The sequence below is a fragment of the Argiope bruennichi genome, chromosome 9 (assembly GCF_947563725.1).
Source record: "Argiope bruennichi chromosome 9, qqArgBrue1.1, whole genome shotgun sequence".
NCBI lineage: Eukaryota > Metazoa > Arthropoda > Arachnida > Araneae > Araneidae > Argiope > Argiope bruennichi.
In genome coordinates this window covers 34,777,593-34,797,232 of record NC_079159.1, presented here as the reverse complement: position 1 = coordinate 34,797,232, position 19,640 = coordinate 34,777,593, and the positions used below count along the sequence as shown (strand labels likewise).

The window sequence follows — 19,640 nt, the reverse complement described above, 5'->3', positions numbered from 1 at the left end:
TCTTCATCGCTGGCCCACTTTTCTGTTCGTTGACAGAAACCAGTAGAATGAGAGACACTTAAAACATTCTTATGTTGTTCATAAAAGGTATGACAGTATTGTGTGACTTTGGAAAATTTTTCCAAGCATTCTGCATGTCGTTTAAAATCCTTACTGTTTCAGCGTTCTATTGTTTGTTGAATAGTAATTACAGAAATCAAATCTTAAAGCGGAAACGAATAATGCTAGACTTGCCTATGAATGAAAGATTTATCTTTGATTATATTCTAGAGAAAAAAAAAATAAAATGGTTGAGGTATTTTAATAAATCCCTTGAACTTATTAAATGGAATGTGAAAATGTCATATAAATCGTTGTGTTTGCATAGTGGTATCTACCCGTTTTAATTATCACTGACTTAGTTCTTATGTTGATGCTTGCTGTTATAGCCATTGTTATTTAGATATAAATATATTTTGATAATTAATCTTGGCATGATAACGCACAAAATTTTATTATCATTTGTTATTTTGCTTTCAATAAAAATGAAAATGATAGTTGCCCCAAGCAATTCTTTAATCTCTCTAAATTCTTTAAAAAATTATAGATGTACCAAACGATTTTTAAAAATTGCCATTTTAATTCTTAATATTTTTAAAGAAAGATACAAACTTTAAATAAGCATTGCAAGTGGTTATTAAATCAAACACTTTCATACATATTCAAGTCTCATCTGATTTCACTGTATGAATTTTCCATGATTGTTGTCTTATATATATATATATATATATATATATATATATATATATATATATAATCTTTTTTTGTTTATATGGTTGCTCTGAAAAATAAAGCGTTTGTAAAATCTGAAAATGCATTTTTTTTTATTTGACTAAAAATGTTTAATATTAATTTTATAATTTTTTTACTTCGATGGTTTAATTTCACCGAATTCATTCTTTCAAATCAAAAATTATCTTAGAGCACATTTAGGGAGAAAAAAAAAGTGCAAAATATCGGGAGAAAAAAAAAAAAGATAGACAAAAGAAAGAATGAAGAAAAAAAAGTGTAATTTTTTAAAAAACGTACTTTTTATTTCATCTATATCTACTAACAATTAATTTTTTTTGTTTTATTTGCATACCGTTTCGAACTGACACGTGGTTTGTTTTGGATTCTTACCGAATAATTTTGAATTACTTTAGGATGGCAACGTATCAAGTCATATGGCTTGATACTAATATTATATTAATATTCACAGAATTTGCATTAAAATAATTTAATAAATTTCTTTTATTTAAACTTGAGTAAAACATTCTGAATAAAAGTGTGTAGTAAAATAAGAGACCTCCCCTCGCCTCTTAAAAAAAAGCCTAGTGTAGAAAAATAAATAAATAAAAAACATTTGAGAAAAATTTTGAGTGACGTAAGCAAACTGTTAGAACAGAAAACGAAAACCCTCGTTCTAGAGCAGTATCCATACTTAGCAATGCCGAATTAGCAATAAAAATGCTTTTACACGACGAATAACGATTGTTTGAAAAACTGGACAGAGGTCAGTTACCCCCGACCTAATTTCGTACCGTCACTCTCTCTCCTCAGCCGTAAATCCGTCTGCTTTTCCCTTTTTCTCACTTTCCTCTTAAAAACAATACAGAGAGAAACAGAAGAAACGGATCCCAAGAAATGGAACAAAACCATTTGATATGTTTAAAATTGAGCTGGTGTCGTAGCTTCGGAGTCGAATTTACTTTCAGTTTCCTTTTCCATTGAGTAAAAATAATCTGGGATTTTTAAACAAAAGATATGCAGATTTTAATGAAATAATCCATTTTATATGCAATTTCATGACTTATTGTTTCTTTTTTAATGTTGTTATTTTTTTAGGAAGTTAATTAGAAATAATTTCTTCTTAACAGCGAATAAAGTAACATGTTATGAATATCCAGTACAATAATATGGTATTTTTAAACAAACAACTAACGGATTTAGAAGTCATGAATGTCTTTTAGGTCATAATGATTAATTTTATATGCAAATTCATGACTTATTGTTATTTTTGTGGGAGCTGTGATTCTTACCTTTTTTAGAGCAGAAATATGATATTTTTAAACAAACAGATAATGGATTTAGAAGTCATGAGTGTCATTTAGATCATAATGATTAATTTTATATGCAAATACATGACCTATTGTTATTTTTGTTGGGTGCTGTGATTCTTACCTTTTTTAGAGCAGAAATATGATATTTTTAAACAAACAGCTAAAGGATTTAGAAGTCATGAATGTCTTTTAGATCATAATGATTAATTTTATATGCAAATTCATGACTTATTGTTATTTTGTGGGGAGCTGTGATTCTTACCTTTTTTAGAGCAGAAATATGATATTTTTAAACAAACAGCTAATGGATTTAGAAGTCATGAATGTCATTTAGATCATAATGATTAATTTTATATGCAAATTCATGACTTATTGTTATTTTTGTGGGAGCTGTGATTCTTACCTTCTTTTAAAGTTAATAAGATAGAAATAATTTCTTCTTAACAGTGAATAAAGTAAGGAATTTAGAAATCATGAATGTCTTTCAAATCAAATGAGTTAATTTTATATGCAAATACATGACCTATTGTTATTTTTGTTGGGTGCTGTGATTCTTACCTTTTTTAGAGCAGAAATATGATATTTTTAAACAAACAGCTAAAGGATTTAGAAGTCATGAATGTCTTTTAGATCATAATGATTAATTTTATATGAAAATTCATGACTTATTGTTATTTTGTGGGGAGCTGTGATTCTTAGCTTTTTTTAGAGTAAATAAAATAGAAATAATTTCTTCTCGATTGTGAAAAAAGTAACATATATTATGGCTATCCAATACAAAAAAATATGATATTTTTAAACAAAAATGTTAGAAGATTGAGAAATTATGAATGCAAATACAAAATGAAATTCATTATTTTGCAAATATGAGATTGATCATTATTTTACACTATATATTTATTTTGTCCTCATGTTTATATTTGCAAATATATTAATAAAATTATTTTTGTTAATAGATAAGAAATAGCAAAATACTTAACACCTAAAAAATAATACTTGTTTTGTTTTCCCTCAGTTATTATTTTAGCATGTTATTAGAGAATTCATTTTTTTGACTATAATTAAAGAAATAATATTGAGCTAATGCTGTAATTTAGAACTGTATTAATTAATTGCTCTTCGATTTAAAAAATCAGAGACATTAAAGCATCTAACAGTCGTATTTAAATTTTTAATGAGACTAGTGATTTTATATGGAAATTTTTGATCAGGATAAGAGTAAGTTGATTCAACCTTTGATAAGAATATTATCTTTTCAACTTATGGTATTTTTAAACAAAAATACTGACTGATTTGAGAAGTCATGAATGCAAATATAAAATGGAATTTATTGTTTTGCAAACATGGAATTTATTACTATTTTATTTAACTATATATTTTTATCTTCATTTGTTTATATTTACAAATATATTGATAAGATTATTTTTGTTAAGAAGCAGCAAAATATTCTAAAAATAAAAATAATACCTGCTGTTTTTTCCTCAGTTACTCTTTTAGCATGTTAATAGAGATTTTATTTTTCGACTATAAATAAACAAATAATATCAAACAAATGTAGTGATTAAGAATTGTATAAGCAAATTATTCTTTGATTTAAAAAAAGGAGATTTTTATACTGATAGTCGAAATTAAATTTTCAATGAAACTATTGATTTTATATGCAAATCCTTGATCAAGATAAGGGCATGGTAAGGTGATTCAATGTTTGATAAGAATTATTATCTTTAGTACAGTATGGCTACGTGCATACATATTTTACTGGCTTTGATTTCTGAATGATCAATTAGAGAGAAAATTGGCATTTGGTAAGTACTTTTTTATTTTTCCTCTTAAAACATATCCTTTTTTTTAACCCTAAGACAAATACTTAATTATTTTGAAAGCTTCTCTTTTCGATCCAAGTTGGTTTTCAGTATGATTGTATTAAATTAACATTTTGAATAAGCCTCCTAATTTTGAACAGGGGTCAGTTGATGAGGACGGCAGCTAAGCTGGCTAAAATGAAAATAAGTTCATTGAACCCATACTTTCACAATTTTGGCGTAGTTTTATTAAGAATTTCTTTTATTTACTTTTCTATATATATAATCCTTTTATTTTTAAGCTATATCATATTCGATTTGCTATTAAAAATAATTTTATGCTGCTTTAGATTGAAAACAGCTCATTCTAAGTTTATTGTTATTATTGAACCTATATTTGCACATTTTGATAATTTTGATGTAGTATTATAAAGAATTCTTTTTATTCGCTTTTCTATTTATTCAATCTTTTTATTTTTAAGCTATATCATATTCGCTATTAAAAATAATTATATGCTGCTTTAGACTGAATACAGTTCATTCTAAGTTTATTTTTATTGTTGAATCTATACTTGCAATTTATGATAATTTTGAAGTAGTTTTATAAAGAATTCTTTTTATTCACTTTTCTATTTATTTATTCTTTTTAATTTTTAAGACCTATTTATGTTCGATTTGCTAATAAAAAATAATTTTATTCTGCCTTAGAATGAAAACGACTCAATCTAAGTTCATTGTTATTATTGAACCCATACTTATACATTATGTTAATTTTGGCGTAGTTTTATTAAGAATTCTTTTTATTCACTTTTCTATGTATATAATCTTTTTATTTTTAAGCTATATCATATTCGATTTGCTATTAAAAATAATTTTATGCTGATTTAGATTGAAAACAGCTCATTCTAAGTTTATTGTTATTATTGAACCTATATTTGCACATTTTGATAATTTTGATGTAGTATTATAAAGAATTCTTTTTATTCGCTTTTCTATTTATTTAATCTTTTTATTTTTAAGCTATATCATATTCGATTTGCTATTAAAAATAATTTTATGCTGATTTAGATTGAAAGCAGCTCATTCTAAGTTCATTGTTTTTATTGAACCCATACTTATACATTATGATAATTTTGACTTAGTTTTATAAAGAATTATTTTCATTCACTTTTTTTATTTATTTATTCTTTTTATTTTAAAACCTTATTCTATGTTCGATTTGCTATTAAAGAATAATTTTATGCTGCCTTAGAATGAAAACGACTCAATTTAAGTTCATTGTTATTATTGAACTCATACTTGATCAATTAGAGAGAAAATTGGCAGTTGGTAAGTACTTTTTTATTTTTCCTCTTAAGACATATCCTTTTTTTTTTTAACCCTAAGACAAATACTTAATTATTTTGAAAGCTTCTCTTTTCGATCCAAGTTGGTTTTCAGTATGATTGTATTAAATTAACATTTTGAATAAGCCTCCTAATTTTGAACAGGGGTCAGTTGATGAGGACGGCAGCTAAGCTGGCTAAAATGAATATAAGTTCATTGAACCTATGCTTTCACAATTTTGGCGTAGTTTTATTAAGAATTCTTTTTATTCACTTTTCTATTTATTTAATATTTTTATTTTTAAGTTATATCATATTCGATTTTTGATGTAGTTTTATAAAGAGTTCTTTTTATTCACTTTTCTATTTATTTATTCCTTTTACTTTTAAGCCTTATTCCAAGTTCTATTTCCTATTAAAAATAATTTTATGCTGTTTTCGATTGAAAACGGCTCATTCTAAGTTCATTGTTATTATTAAATCCATACTTACACATTATGATAATTTTGAGTTAGTCTTATAAAGAATTCTTTTCATTCACTTTTTTATTTTTATTTTTAAACCTTATTCCATGCTTGATTTGCTATTAAAACCTAATTTTATACTACTTTGGAATGAAAACGGCCCATTCTTTCTATATATACTAAATTTAATGTTGCATAGAATATATAATTGGAAAAAAAATTACTTACTGTTTAAGCTTCATCTGTTGTTTTTGTCGAGTTCTTCCCAATTTTCTTAGTTAAAACTAAATAAAAATAAAAAATAAAAATTAATTTCTTAGCAATAAAACCAATTCTTTTTATAACTACTCTTCAACTGAGGACTAATACTGCACAATATGGAAATTCTCCCTGACCCAGTTAAACGCCAAAGCGGCTGTTCTACGAATTCGATCTACAATACAAAGCAACGGTCAAACTATGAATCACGCCATCTCTCATCCGCTTCCTGCACATGGGGGGTCCTTCTGTACCCCTCCCCCCCTTCCATCACTTCGCTTCCTAGTCGTTGTTTGACAACAATGTTGAAGAAGCTAAGTAAACCTTCACTCGCACTTCCGGATTGGAGGGTTCGAAGAGTTGAGTGAAGGACTTGGTGGTTACCTAATTGTCAAGGAATATGATTTGCTTTGTACAAGGTGATTGGGGGACAAAGATTTTGAGTAATACAATCCATAGAAATTTTAATCTTGCAGTAAATTTTTACAGTACAATTTTTACCCTTTATTTACTGACGGTACTTAAAAGTACCATTTAAATTTGGCTTATATCTTCGTAATATGACTATTTTTGCTGAAGGTATTCAAAAGAACACGGTGAATGTAACCCAGATAGCAAGTAGTTAATATAAGCTGAAAGTAGAAATTAATAATGTTTAATTATTAATGAAATTAATCAAGATATTTCGATTAATTAAAATTTTTTCTTAGATTCCCTGGAATTATTCTGCAAGGAAACTTAACTACTGGTTCAAAAATAAAATTGAAAAAATGATGGTAAAATAATTCGGTAAATAAAGGGTTAAATTATCACAAAGTAAAGTAATTTTAGAATTCAATGGGAAAACTATATTACAAATGTGAACGATATTGAAAAGTGAATAATTGTGTGTTAACTTTCTGAGATATAGCTGCATCACAGTAATTAATCTAGAGATATCAATAAAATCCATCAGAGTATTTAAAAATCCGAACAACTAACTCAAGCACCACCTACAATAATTGTGACTACGTTCGGGATGAATTTTCAGAAAAACGTCCGGAAATTGACATATTTTTGAATATTTGCATAAAAAAAAGATTGATAAAACATCTAAGAAACCAAAATACACCAATGCCTAAAATAAAAAAAAAAAAAAAAAAAAAAAGGATGGGGGGCTTTTTGGGGGGGGGTGGCTGAAAAATTGTCATATTCTATATTTGAAAAATAGCGTTTAAAGATGTAAAATAGCATTAAAACATATGTAAATGAAATTATAAAACTCAGTGCAACCTCCCCCAAATAGACTAAGAAACAAAATTATGACAGTTTTATAAAGAAGCCTGTTCAAACATTTAAAATATTAAATATAAAAAAAATCACAGTTTCTCGAAGAATATACTTTTTACCTATCTATTTTTACTATTACATAGGGAACTTTCATCCTCTAATCACCTACCTTAAAGCGATATTTTCAAATTTCTTTCGAAATTCCTGCTTGGTAACGACATTTTTGTAATATTATCTTTATTTTTAAAAAAGTATAAGAAAGTATTAAGAAAGAAATAGGATGAAATATTAATTGGAGACTAAATATATTAATTGGATTTACGAGTATAAAAAATTTTAAAAATAAACTCAAGTGATAATAAAAGGTGAACTCTTGCATGGCGACCTTCTGAGATTCTTGCTAGAAATAATTAATCATCCAATATTTAATCAAAATTCTAGACAATACTTAAATATTTTTGATACAGGAATCCTCTCTTTTACATAGGGAAAATATTTGTAACCTATTTTGATATGAAAAAAAACCCCAAAAGTCAAAAACTGATAAGAAAATTAAACATTATTTAAATGCAGTTCTATCCGGATTTTTTGAATTACAATATACAAAAAGATTATAATCGTCAAAAATTTTGATCTCAAGTTTTTGACAAATTTCCATATTTCAGGTCCGAACAATATATTTTAAAATTAAATCTCCTTCCCTGTCTGTAAACAAGCGTAAACTCAAAAATTCTTTGAGCTAAACGGATGAAATTTGGTGAATGATTTTTGCACTAAATTTTTAAAATTTTGAACGAAATTCAATTGGAGAAGGTTTGTCTGCCCGGATATTTTCACTCAATCTTAAGAAACAGTTTGATTTAAGTAAATACGGACAAATTACGAAATTTTACATAGTTAATGTAACATGTTCAGGCATGATTATATATATATATATATATATATATATATATATATATATATATATATATATAATCGTTTTAGCATTTGAACTATTTTACTACTATCTTTTTTCTTTTATTTTAATACGTCTTTTGACAGAGTGTGTGATCATGATTTGAAATATTCATTTAACCACGCTTAAAAGTAAACTTTAGGTAATTACTCAAACGAAAAAGAATCCTAAAATATCATACTTCAATGTTTGTGAACAAAATTTACAGCTGCAATATTAATATAACAAATATTGATAAATTATAGTGAAAATTATCTGTCGATAGTTTTTTAAAAATCGTCTGGTTCAGCTGATATTTTCATTTTAATTGAAAGCAAGCGATAAATATTTTAGACGATAAAAGAATTTTGTTTATTTTGATATTTTATATAAAAATTGTTTTTATGTTATGCAAGAAAAGGTTTTTAATCCGATGCAATGTAAAGTATATCAACTAGAAAATCAAATCATAAAAGTGAAAATTTATATTCCTTAATAAATGTTACGAGCCATTAATTGCATATGCATCCGGGAAACGGATATTGACTTTCAGGTCATTGACTCGAGCATCTTAACTAGAAACTATCACAACCTAAGCAAGAAAACATCATATCATTTATCATTTCATTAGAGTTCTATTAGATTTTAACATTATCGTGGCATTCATTTTGAGATAAAATTACTTAGGATTTCCTAATGCCCTTCATGTCCAATCGGGGCAACTTCTTTAGAATGCGATTCCGTGCTTTGTTGATGACAAAAGCTTTCATTTTGTTCCGTTGGAATATAAATTGATTTCAGTGTCAGCACATTTTAATGATAATCTTACAAATCACAAAAAGTGCTGATGCTGTTTGCTATTGCAACACGCGTACATGTATACTGCAATCCTCATGTCTAGCATTGTTTCTAGAAAAGGAAAATGCCAATCAATGTAAGGCGTGGTGAATCTAAGCATTTTACGATTTGAAGAAGCGTATATTTTTAATAAATTTAAACAGAATTACAATTTTTTTAGCTCCTTTGCATTACAATGACGAGTCTGACTCGCGCATCTAATTACAGAATTTTTAATTTTTAATCTGCAATGAAGTAAAAATATTACGTAATTTAAAATGCAAAAATCACTTGAAAACGCATTATTATTTCAAGTGCTTTTATATTATTATAGAAATTTATATTATATATATTATTATAGAAAGTAATAATAATTCCCAAATAAGGTGTGTCATCTATTTAGAAAGTAAATTCATATGTCAAGGGGTTAATTCGATATTATGTTAATGATTCATTTAGGTTTGTACGCAGTGTTATTTAAACAGACCGGTACTTATAAATGTTTTAATGAATAATTGAATGTAATGAATCAGGTAGGAATCTGACAAATTATCCTTAATAAATTATTAATATTATTCCAATGTTTTATGATTCATAGAATTCATCTTTTTTTACAAATTTATTTATTTGACAACATTCCTCCTTCTTCAGCTTAACGGCATTTATATTCTTAATCAAAAATCAATTGCATTGAATGTGAGGATAAATTATGCTGCTAAAAGCGACTAAAAAGTATATACTGTAGCAGGAGACAACTTAGAGTTGCCGATGATTAAAAAAAATTAAGGTTAAGTGTTTTCTTCATATTTTTTTTTCACTGCAACTGTAAAAAGCTAATCTGCCCCTCTCGACGGCATTTGAAAAAATATGATTGATCCGAACGCCGTAATCGCATTGAGGGAGATATTGTTGAATCTTAAATGAGTAATCACCGGCCACGGTTCAACCCTTCCCATAAGAAGTAAGTCCTGTCATCGATGGGGAATAGCTAACCCTCCATCATTTCTGTACCCACCAGGGCTGTGATATCTAACCGCCTTCGCAATTTTGAGCGATGGATCAAAGCATGGGATTAATATCTTGATGAGAAATCGAAAATTTGTATAAAACTGAAGGAAACGCGATCTAATTTCCGAAAAATTTCCTCCCCCCTACTTTGATAAGCAAATTTTCAAGAAATGTGATCTGATTTCCGAAATTCCTTCATCCCCCCCCCTTCCACATTGATGAGAAATAAAAATAATATATTTTTATAAAACTGCAAAAAATATGCTCTAATTTCTCATTTTTTAAGGAAAAAAAACTTTCGAAGAAGGGCAAATTTTTGACATTGATGTCAGTACATTTTGAATGTAAAAAGATTTATTCCCTTCCCCAGAAAACAAAATAGTTAATGAATATTATTCATCAAGTTATGTACTAATTAAAATGATTAAATTTCAGTTATAATACATATATAAACTGTTATTTCCCTTCTACTCTCCTTCAACTATTCGTCGTTCATTTAACATGTAATTAAGCGTCAAAAGACCAGTTAAAGGGTTAACTGCAGGAATCGTATATTATATGATTTTAATAGCAGTTTTAAAATGCCTTTACAGCACAAATATTGATATGTGCAATTTTTGATTTTATGGGAATGATATTTTTCAATAACTTAAAGGCATCAACTCATTTTTTTTAACTTTTTGACTCTCCCTCTTCTAATAGTAAAGCAATAATTAATACCCCCCCCCCGATACCGACCGTTTCCGGAAGCAGGATAATCGGATTTTCCCAGATAATTGTGATCTGCGCAATAAAGACATCAGCTGTTCATGCGTAAAACACTTCACATGGAGGTGCTTCCCGTCATCGTCAATGTACTAGTTAACCAGGCATCATTTACTATTACTCCCTTTTAGTAATAACCAATGGCATTTTCAACTACAAATAAAATACATGAAAAAAAAACTTCTTTAAATACTCCAGAAAAAGATTCGCATGCAGATCTAAATACTATCCCTTATCAGTTGATGTATGCATATAGACTCTACAATTTTTTTTTTATCTGAGACATCTATCAACTTGTAGAAGAATTATTTACCAATATTTTTTACAAGCTAGGCACTCAAGAATATTTTTTATCAATTTTTTGCTGATATTACTTTCTTTTACCTATTCCTCATTGTTAACATTTTTATTTCTAGAAATTATTAAAAATTATTACCTATTCCTCATGGTTAGTAACTTTATTTAAAGAAATTATTCAAAATTATTACCTATCCTCATGGTTAATAACTTTATTTATAGAAATTATTAAAAATGATTACCTGTTCCTCATGGTTAATAACTTTATTTATAGAAATTATTAAAAATTATTACCTATTCCTCATGGTTAATATCTTTATTTCTTGAAATTATTAAAAATTATTATCTATTCCTCATGTTTAATACTTTTATTTCCTCAAATTATTAAAAATCGACACATTTTTACACTTTTGGATTGACCTGTTTCGGAAATTTTTTTTTTGCCCTATTTTCTAAGTTACTACTAAATTTAGTTCTTGCTGGATAAACTATAAGAAAAAGAGAACTGCCTGTTTAAATCAGAGCAAATGAATTAGTTTGCTGCTGTTTGGTAGTTTTAACTGCGTAACATTGCTATTTTGATCACTGTAAATCAGTCATATTCTTATTGCTTTCAAATGTCAGGAATAATTTATGTATGTCAAGAATAATACCAAAGAATACTTGACACTATAAAAAGATTTTTCAGGAAATGGGGATAGAAATACTCCAAAGTCACATTGTATCCTATCCTTTTGTTGTTATAATTGATTTAATTCAATTATTTCAATACTGCATGCTTGTTTTTTAATGTGTCAAACTTTTTTAACTAACTTTTTTTCAACAAAAGTTCCCTAAATTGAAATAAATGAATGTAAGGAATGCCGGGAAATTTGACCTTAATTTTAATTTTGTTTGTTTGTTTAGACAATTTTCGTCTTGAAGTTAAATGCTTTAAATAAATAATTTTATTTATAATTAATGACTAATAATTTTAATAATCACAACGAAAGATTAGAAGAAAGGTTAATTAACATGAATCACTGCAATGTTTAGGGTTATTTAGCGATTGATTATGGTTCACCGATTTTAGTCAATCGATGATTTGAAAAAGAACAAAAGTGCTTTTAACGGCAGAAATTGGGCCATGTCAAAATTTGTGCTTTTATTATTAACACATTGCTGTCCGCACGTCTGATCGGAATTCTTTTGGTTGGCGCCGGTAGGATTGTCCTGGTGGATTTTTTCCCCCTTTTCAGGAGATTACAGTTTTTATTTTTATAAAATAAAATAAGTAATTAGTTAAAATAATAATTTTTATAATACAATATAATAATTAATTAAAATAAATACGATAGTTTCCACATGACACCAACATACGGCATGGTGTTATTAATATTATTTCTTATTAAGTACATTTGTAGCTAACTCGCTTCTTTTCTTGGAAGTTTTTCAGATATCTTCAGGTTTAGTTTAGTTATATTAAAGCAACCGTTTTTATTTAGCCGTTTTAAAGGAACACTAGGTCTATTTTAGGACAGAACTCGTAATTTTGAACTGCGCTCAGATGACGAGGATACACATGAGCTGACAACCTCCACTCCAAACTTCCATCCCACACCAGCGGGAGGGCGTTTGGCTCTGACAGATTTGGCGTGTACCAGTCCCGCAACGAAGATTTTTCGGTGGAATCTGGTCATGAACCTGAAACCCTCTGGTTCTGAAGCCGAGGCCGTACCTCCAGGCCACTGCGACCCCAGATATCTTCAATATTTCTCATTAGGATACATATATGCTCATGTGATATACGTCAATTGTGCTTCCCCTATCAGTGGCATAATGATAAGTGAAAAAGGGCAAGATGCAGAAATTGGGTGGGTAATGCCATAAAGATGTTTATTTGGTTTTTAAAGAGAAATATGACAAAGGGTTTGAAAAAAGAACACGCCCTCTTGGGTAAAATTTATGATTCTCCATAGGTTCCAGCTAAGATGTGGAATCCACAATTAATCTTTCGGACATTGATCAATTAAATGTAAGATAATATGCAGAATTACATTTGTCTGTCATTTGTGAGTGCTAGGATGACCTCGTGGTCTGCTTCAAATCCTGATTCTATGAAAGAAAACTGGAATGTATAAACATTAGGACACCAGGACATAAAATCTGCATTTTGAATGTCCTTTTTCCCGGCCGATTGAAAATTATCATATGACATAGATTTTTCTGGATTCTATGAAGATACACATTAAGCTAGAGCTAGCTAGATAGACATTTATCAAATTTGGAATTAAATTTTTTTAAGGGGTTGATCGTCTTTCTGTCTGTACTTTTACAAGCATATAAAAAAGACAACTTAAAAAGCGCGATAATTTAAAATATATAAAATTTGGTTTTTGATTTTATGACAAAGGATAAAAATCTATGTCATATGATAATTTTCAATCGGCTGGAAAAAAGGACATCCAAAATACAGATTTTGTGTCCTGGTGCTTGTTTATACATGCCAGCGATTAATCGCCAAAGAAATACTCAAAAATCGCAGATAGGCTCTTTCGTAACTATTGATCATTAAAAGTATGCCGCTAATTGGCCATGCTCTGACAAATTAATGTCAATAATGAGTAGCAATTTGGAAATTTGGGAATTGAAAACAGGATTTTTGTCATAAATCCAGTTACGCTTCTTTTAATTCAAAAAATAAATTTGATATAGGTGGCCCGTCCAAAATTATTTTCGTAATAATTACAGAAATTGACACGACACCGTCTTGAAATGATTTCTTGGGCTCCACTTTGGTAGATGGAGGGTTCATTTGATTTCGCATTAATATTATAAAGATATATGGAATTATTGAATGCTAGAACATGTGATTGCAGTTTAGGATAATAAATTAACGTTGTACAGTTCCTAAATAAGATTTGTATCCATTAACGTTGGCTTGCAAAGTCTTGATTTGTAACCCTGATTCCATTAAAGACTCAAGGAATAGGTGGATCAACATTTAATTATGTTTATGCCTCGTTTCAAAGGAAGACGAGGGCTGTTTTGGATGTATTTCTTGCTTTTTAGCCGAGGTCATATCATTTCAGCTGGTAGCACCTCTTCAAAATACCGTATTATTTATTGAATATCCAATTTGAAGAAAGTTACCAGGGAGTAAAAATTTGGCTTCGAAGGATTTAACATCCTTCGTACACCAGATCCGCTAATACAACAGTTATTTGAAGGCATCGAGTTTCGAATCTATGAACCCTCCGTTTCTTGCAGATGAAACCTTATCGTTAGGCCAGTGAGGGTTTGAAGATAACTTAATCCATCGGAGCCGAATGCTTTATTTCTGGTGAGGTGTGAAAATTTCGAGAGGAAAGTGTTCTGGATTCTTCCTCATCCCTTGACAATGGTTCTAATCATAAGATTTATCCCAAAATAGTTGTGTTAAATGTACAATGATTTAACATGCCGTGTGCCCGAAAAATAAAATCTCTTTTTATGATTTTGGATTGGCATGCAGCAAGAAACAAATTTGGCCATGTTGCGCCAAATATAAATTTCAGTCATTTAGTAGACTGAGTGAGTTCTAATTTTGTAGTGCCGAAATGAGTGGTTTGATTTTATCCGTTTGTTTCGATTTTACCAATTTATTGTGTAATTTTTTTCGTTTTGATTTTATCAATTTATTGTTTAATTTTATCCGTTTTATTTGAGAAATTAATCTCAATTACTAAAACTAGAAAGACGTCTTTTGTATTTGAGACATGGCATATTATGCTGCAAAAGAAGAATATGTTAAAACAAGGTAAAAATCTTGATTATAATTTTAAGGAATTTTCTATAATTCCAATTTCTTGTAAATTATGTAAATTGGCATGACTTTTACTTCAATAATTTTTTTTTTCAAATGATCTTATTCTAACAAAAACAAGAACTTATTGAAATCATTGGTATAATTTGAAGAAAAATTGCATCCGATCTTGTTCATTCTTTTTAATCCTGCTTAAAACGGTAACTATGTGATGTATTTATTTGTTTAGAAATTTAATATTTTGAATTTAATTTTTTTAGATATTTGTAGATTTTCTGAAAAATAATTTTAGTGTGATCAAATTATATTCCTAATCATCCTGATGATTCGTTCTTTTAAATTATTATTAATTTGATTCTTAACAATTATTATATTAGATTAAATATTATTAATTTTATTCTTATTAATTTGAATATTTGAACCTGTTACGAGTTGAGGATTAATCAAGTAGTCAGCGTTAAAATGAGAATTAACTCGAATCTGCACTTAAATGAGACTATCGCAACATGTTTGTTCCTATATTTGCACAAATGTGATGTAAGGATTACACATTCAAAGAAATTCAAACTTTTTCACTCGCATAATTATTATTTATCAGAATATAAGAATTTTACAGTTAAAATTTTTTATTATAAATTAATAACTAATACGTTCAGAATAAGTTTTCTACGATTTAATGTTCCGTTTCATGAAAATATTGCTTGAAAAATTAAACCCGATTGAAAACAAAATGCACGATTTGAAATATTTCAAAAATTGGCATTTTTTTTAAAAACTTATCTAACGTTTATTATTTTACTGAAAAAGACTATCGCAACACGTTTGCTCCAATATTTTCACAAGTGTCATGTAGGCGTCACACATTCAAAGATGTTCAAACTTTTTCACTCGCTTAATTATTATTCATCATAATAAGAGAATTTTACAGTTAAATTTTTTTATCATCAATTTATAGCAACTAGTATATTGAATAAGTTTTTCGCAATTTTAATCTAATGTTCATTCTTTGAAAATATTGCTTGAAAAATTTGTCTGCTTAAAAATAAAATTCGCAGTTTGTAATATTTCAAAAACAGGCAGTAATTTTTAAGAACTATTTTAAATAGTTATTAAACTATTAACTATTTAATTATACTTCTTGTAACTATTTTATTAAACTACTTTAACTAATGATTTCACTAAGACGCCAAACTTCCAACTCAGCTGCTAAAGTTAAGACAACTTTAGCAAAATATCCTCCGCCATAATAAAATCAATCATTTTTTTACTGTGGGGATACTCCCCTTGTTACCACCAACCTAGGGCATTTGTCCATTTTTATTTTCCCTCCCCCTTTACAGTGATGTGAAGCTCATTTAAAATTACGAAAAAATTCGTGTCCCCCTCCAATCGGCCGGCCCGAAATAACACCCGCCCTTTGGGTATAGCCACTCTCTACTTGGAGAGGGGACTTTTTTCCTATCGGAACAGCATTGGTCAGCAGAGGAGAAGGCTTGCCATCGCAGGATAGGGTAACTAAAGGGTTATCAGAGGAAGGGGTGAAAAGTATGTCCGTCGGACCAGCTGTGCAATACCCCAAAGTCGCTTTTAGGTAAGGCGTATAGCAATGATTCTATGTCAAAATCGCTTTTGATTCGATTAAATGTCACAAGGTGGTGTTCATATCCCTTACTTGAAACTTTGTTTTATGTGACTTATTTATTTTAGCCTTCTAGTATAATAATTCTAAATCTGAAAAATTAACTTTTAAAATTAGTAAGCTATCATTTTTTTATTTGTATTTAAATCTTTAAATGGTTTGCTTTTTTTGATAATCTAATTTATTAGGTGCTTAGTAATTAATCTAGGTGCTTAGCCCGCGATTTCCGTGGACTTGGCAATCAGTCTATTTTCTACTGCGTCCCGCGTTTTTCAAAGTTTAGAGTGTTTATTTTTACGAATAAATATTTTTATTACATCATATTATCGTGTATCAGTTCACTTTGTTTGAAAAACATTTGAATTTATCTGCAAACGTCGCATCTAAATACCGATTTTTAAAAAATTACGCAGTCAGAGGGTTCAATGACTCTTTCAATAAGGTGTTTGAATGATTAAAAATCCATTGAATATTTAATCCTCTGAACTCCCACTGCTCCTCTCGAGCAACATTCAAGACGGTACATCATTTTCTTTTGTGTATTTATTTAAAATTTTGATTGTCAGTAATGCCTACAGGGTGGTAAAAAGATGTACATTTATTTTTTTGGAAGAATACCACTTAAAACAATTATATATATATTTATTTTTCGAAACGATGAACAAGTCTTTATATTAGTCGAATAATTATGCATCGAATTGCTTTTCGGAGTGCTAAGGTTTAAAATGATTGTGGATCGTATGATTTTTGTATCGAGTTATAGTGGAGTTTTATAGTTTGGAGGGGATTTTTCAAAGATTATAGTTTATTTGATGTTTTTAAATTAATATAAACTTAAAATGGTGGATGAAAGTGTAATTATTTAAATATGTATGTAGTTTTTCAAGAAAAAGCATATTTTAATGCAAATTTTTGTATTTACGAAAATTAAAATTGCTCCAGAGAAAGAAAAATTGTTAGTTTTTCATTTTTCTTTGTATCATTACATGTGTAACATAGTTTAGAATGTAACTAACTGATATCTAAAAATTATATTCAAAAAATATCTGTGTATTATAGGAAATTTTTTTCAATAATATTTGCATTAAACAATCATAAATCCACTTCTAGTGTATTCGACATGAAATCGACAGTTCATTACATTCTTACCACAATGAGCACTAATTACGAAATTTCAATAAGATGGCTTGATTATTTTTGAGATGGCGATACTAATACAGTAAAATTATGAAAAAACTCGTTCTTCAGAAAGTGCATTCCAAGTTTTTTAATGCTTGTAAATACTAAGTCTCACTTACATGGCAATAATTCGCTATAACTTAGCTTCTAATAATTGACATAAAGAAAAAATAAAGATATCACTGGACATAGAAACCATCTCTCTCTCTCTCTCTCTGTGTGTGTGCGTGTGTGTGTGTGCTTTCGCTTTAATCCATCCCAGGAAGGCAAAAGGATTTATTTACAAGAGGAGGTGCGGACAAGGCACGTCCGCTCACAGCAACAGATTAGGCAAGAAGTGAGGGAAGAGAAATTAACTATCCCTCGTCTTATAAATATTTTTCACAGTGCTAATATTAAGATTCTGATAGGGATTTTGATAAGGGAAACACAGGAATCTTTTTAAAAGAATGTGTTTGCTGGACAATTTTCTGACCCTTCACTCGGAGCGTGGGAACCACTGGCGAAAGTATTTTCACACAACTTTTGTTGTATTAATTAAATAGAAAAGTGGAACGGGATCAGGAAATAAGAGAATATTTTAGAATGACTTTGATATGGGCTAAATTACGATGAAGCTTTGGGAATTAATTTGGAATAGAAAGAGTTTTAAAATATCATTACATATATAAATTGTTTTAAACTTTCATTTTCAATTTTTCTAGCTGACAAAGTTTTGGTGATTGATTGATTTTGAGATGGGAAAAAACCCCCCAAAAAACACATCGTTTTTATAAATATCGACGAATGCGTGATCTGATAGCCCCGTTATTGTTCCAATCCGGTTTAAATTGGTAAATGAATTAAATTATTTGAGAATTCGTAAGAATTCAGAGAATGAATAATTTGGAAATCGAGTTGCAACTTTAATTGGCGATAAATTGTCAAATGGGACAACTTTCTGCATTATTTTCTAATAACCCTAAAAGCGAAAGTTGATGCCTCAAAATCGATAAATCGCCATTTTGTTGCCTATGCATTTTGAGGCTTCAAAAACCTCAAAGCAAAACAACATCATGTTCTCACATGATAAATTTTTTTCCAAATTCATGTTCAGAACACTGAATTTAATGTCATTTTCAAGTCAACAGAAATTAAAAATCGCTCTTGGAAATTAAGAGAATAAATCTTTTAAACTAAGGACATTAATAAGGATTATGACGAGATTTTAATTAAGATGTAAACTGTAAGTCTATAAATTATCAACGGATGCAAAGAAATTGCTTCTATTTACTTTAAATTAAAAAGGTTTCATCGTTTTAAATGTTAATAGTGGGAAACTATAGCACTATTAAAAGGATTTTACTGTTTTGAATATATATTGTAAAGCGAACTTCGTTTCTAAATTTACAATTGTAATAAATGATGAAACGATTTTTCTCCTTGTTTTTTATATATATAAAGCTCAATATTTTCTGTTCTTCATTAGCAGAAATAAATTAAAATTGAACATCTGTAAGTCATACAGATGTAAAACCAGTTACTTTCGGAAATGACAATATTCAAAATACTTGGATATTTCATGAATATATTACTCTGAAATTGACAAAATATTGATATAAAATATATTTCAATAATATATTAGCAGAATAAAATTGTAATTTAACTTCCTTTTTTTATAGGATCGACGAGGAGTCACTTGGCGATTATACCTCATTTAATTTGCCAGTTACGGTGTCCTTCAAAGACATCCATGTATCCAGCATTCTAAATGGGGTATTTGGGAGTGCAGGGCCTGGCGAGCTGCTATCTATTATGGGACCAAGTGGTAAGCTTAATATATATATTTACAAAAAGGGGGGGGGGTGACATATATGGCGTCTTCAGAATTTTTGGACGCATTACAAAATTATATCAAAGAATAATTTGTAGTAATGCCATGTATTATTAAAATGACTTATTAATTTCACAATATTTTTCTCAGAATTCGATAGATGGCACTGTGTATTGTCTGATGAT

General features: G+C 28.6%; 1 protein-coding gene across 1 annotated transcript in view; it reads left to right on the top strand.

Annotated features, from left to right (window-relative positions):
* Positions 1-14,600: 14,600 nt before the first annotated feature.
* The window catches only part of LOC129985122 (uncharacterized), a 37,298-nt gene continuing 32,258 nt past the window's right edge, over positions 14,601-19,640 (top strand). Inside the window, exons 1-2 of the mRNA XM_056095040.1 lie at positions 14,601-14,818; positions 19,304-19,449. Coding sequence (XP_055951015.1) covers positions 14,778-14,818; positions 19,304-19,449 — 187 coding nt within the window. The 5' untranslated portion in view covers positions 14,601-14,777. The remainder of the gene's footprint in view (positions 14,819-19,303; positions 19,450-19,640) is intronic.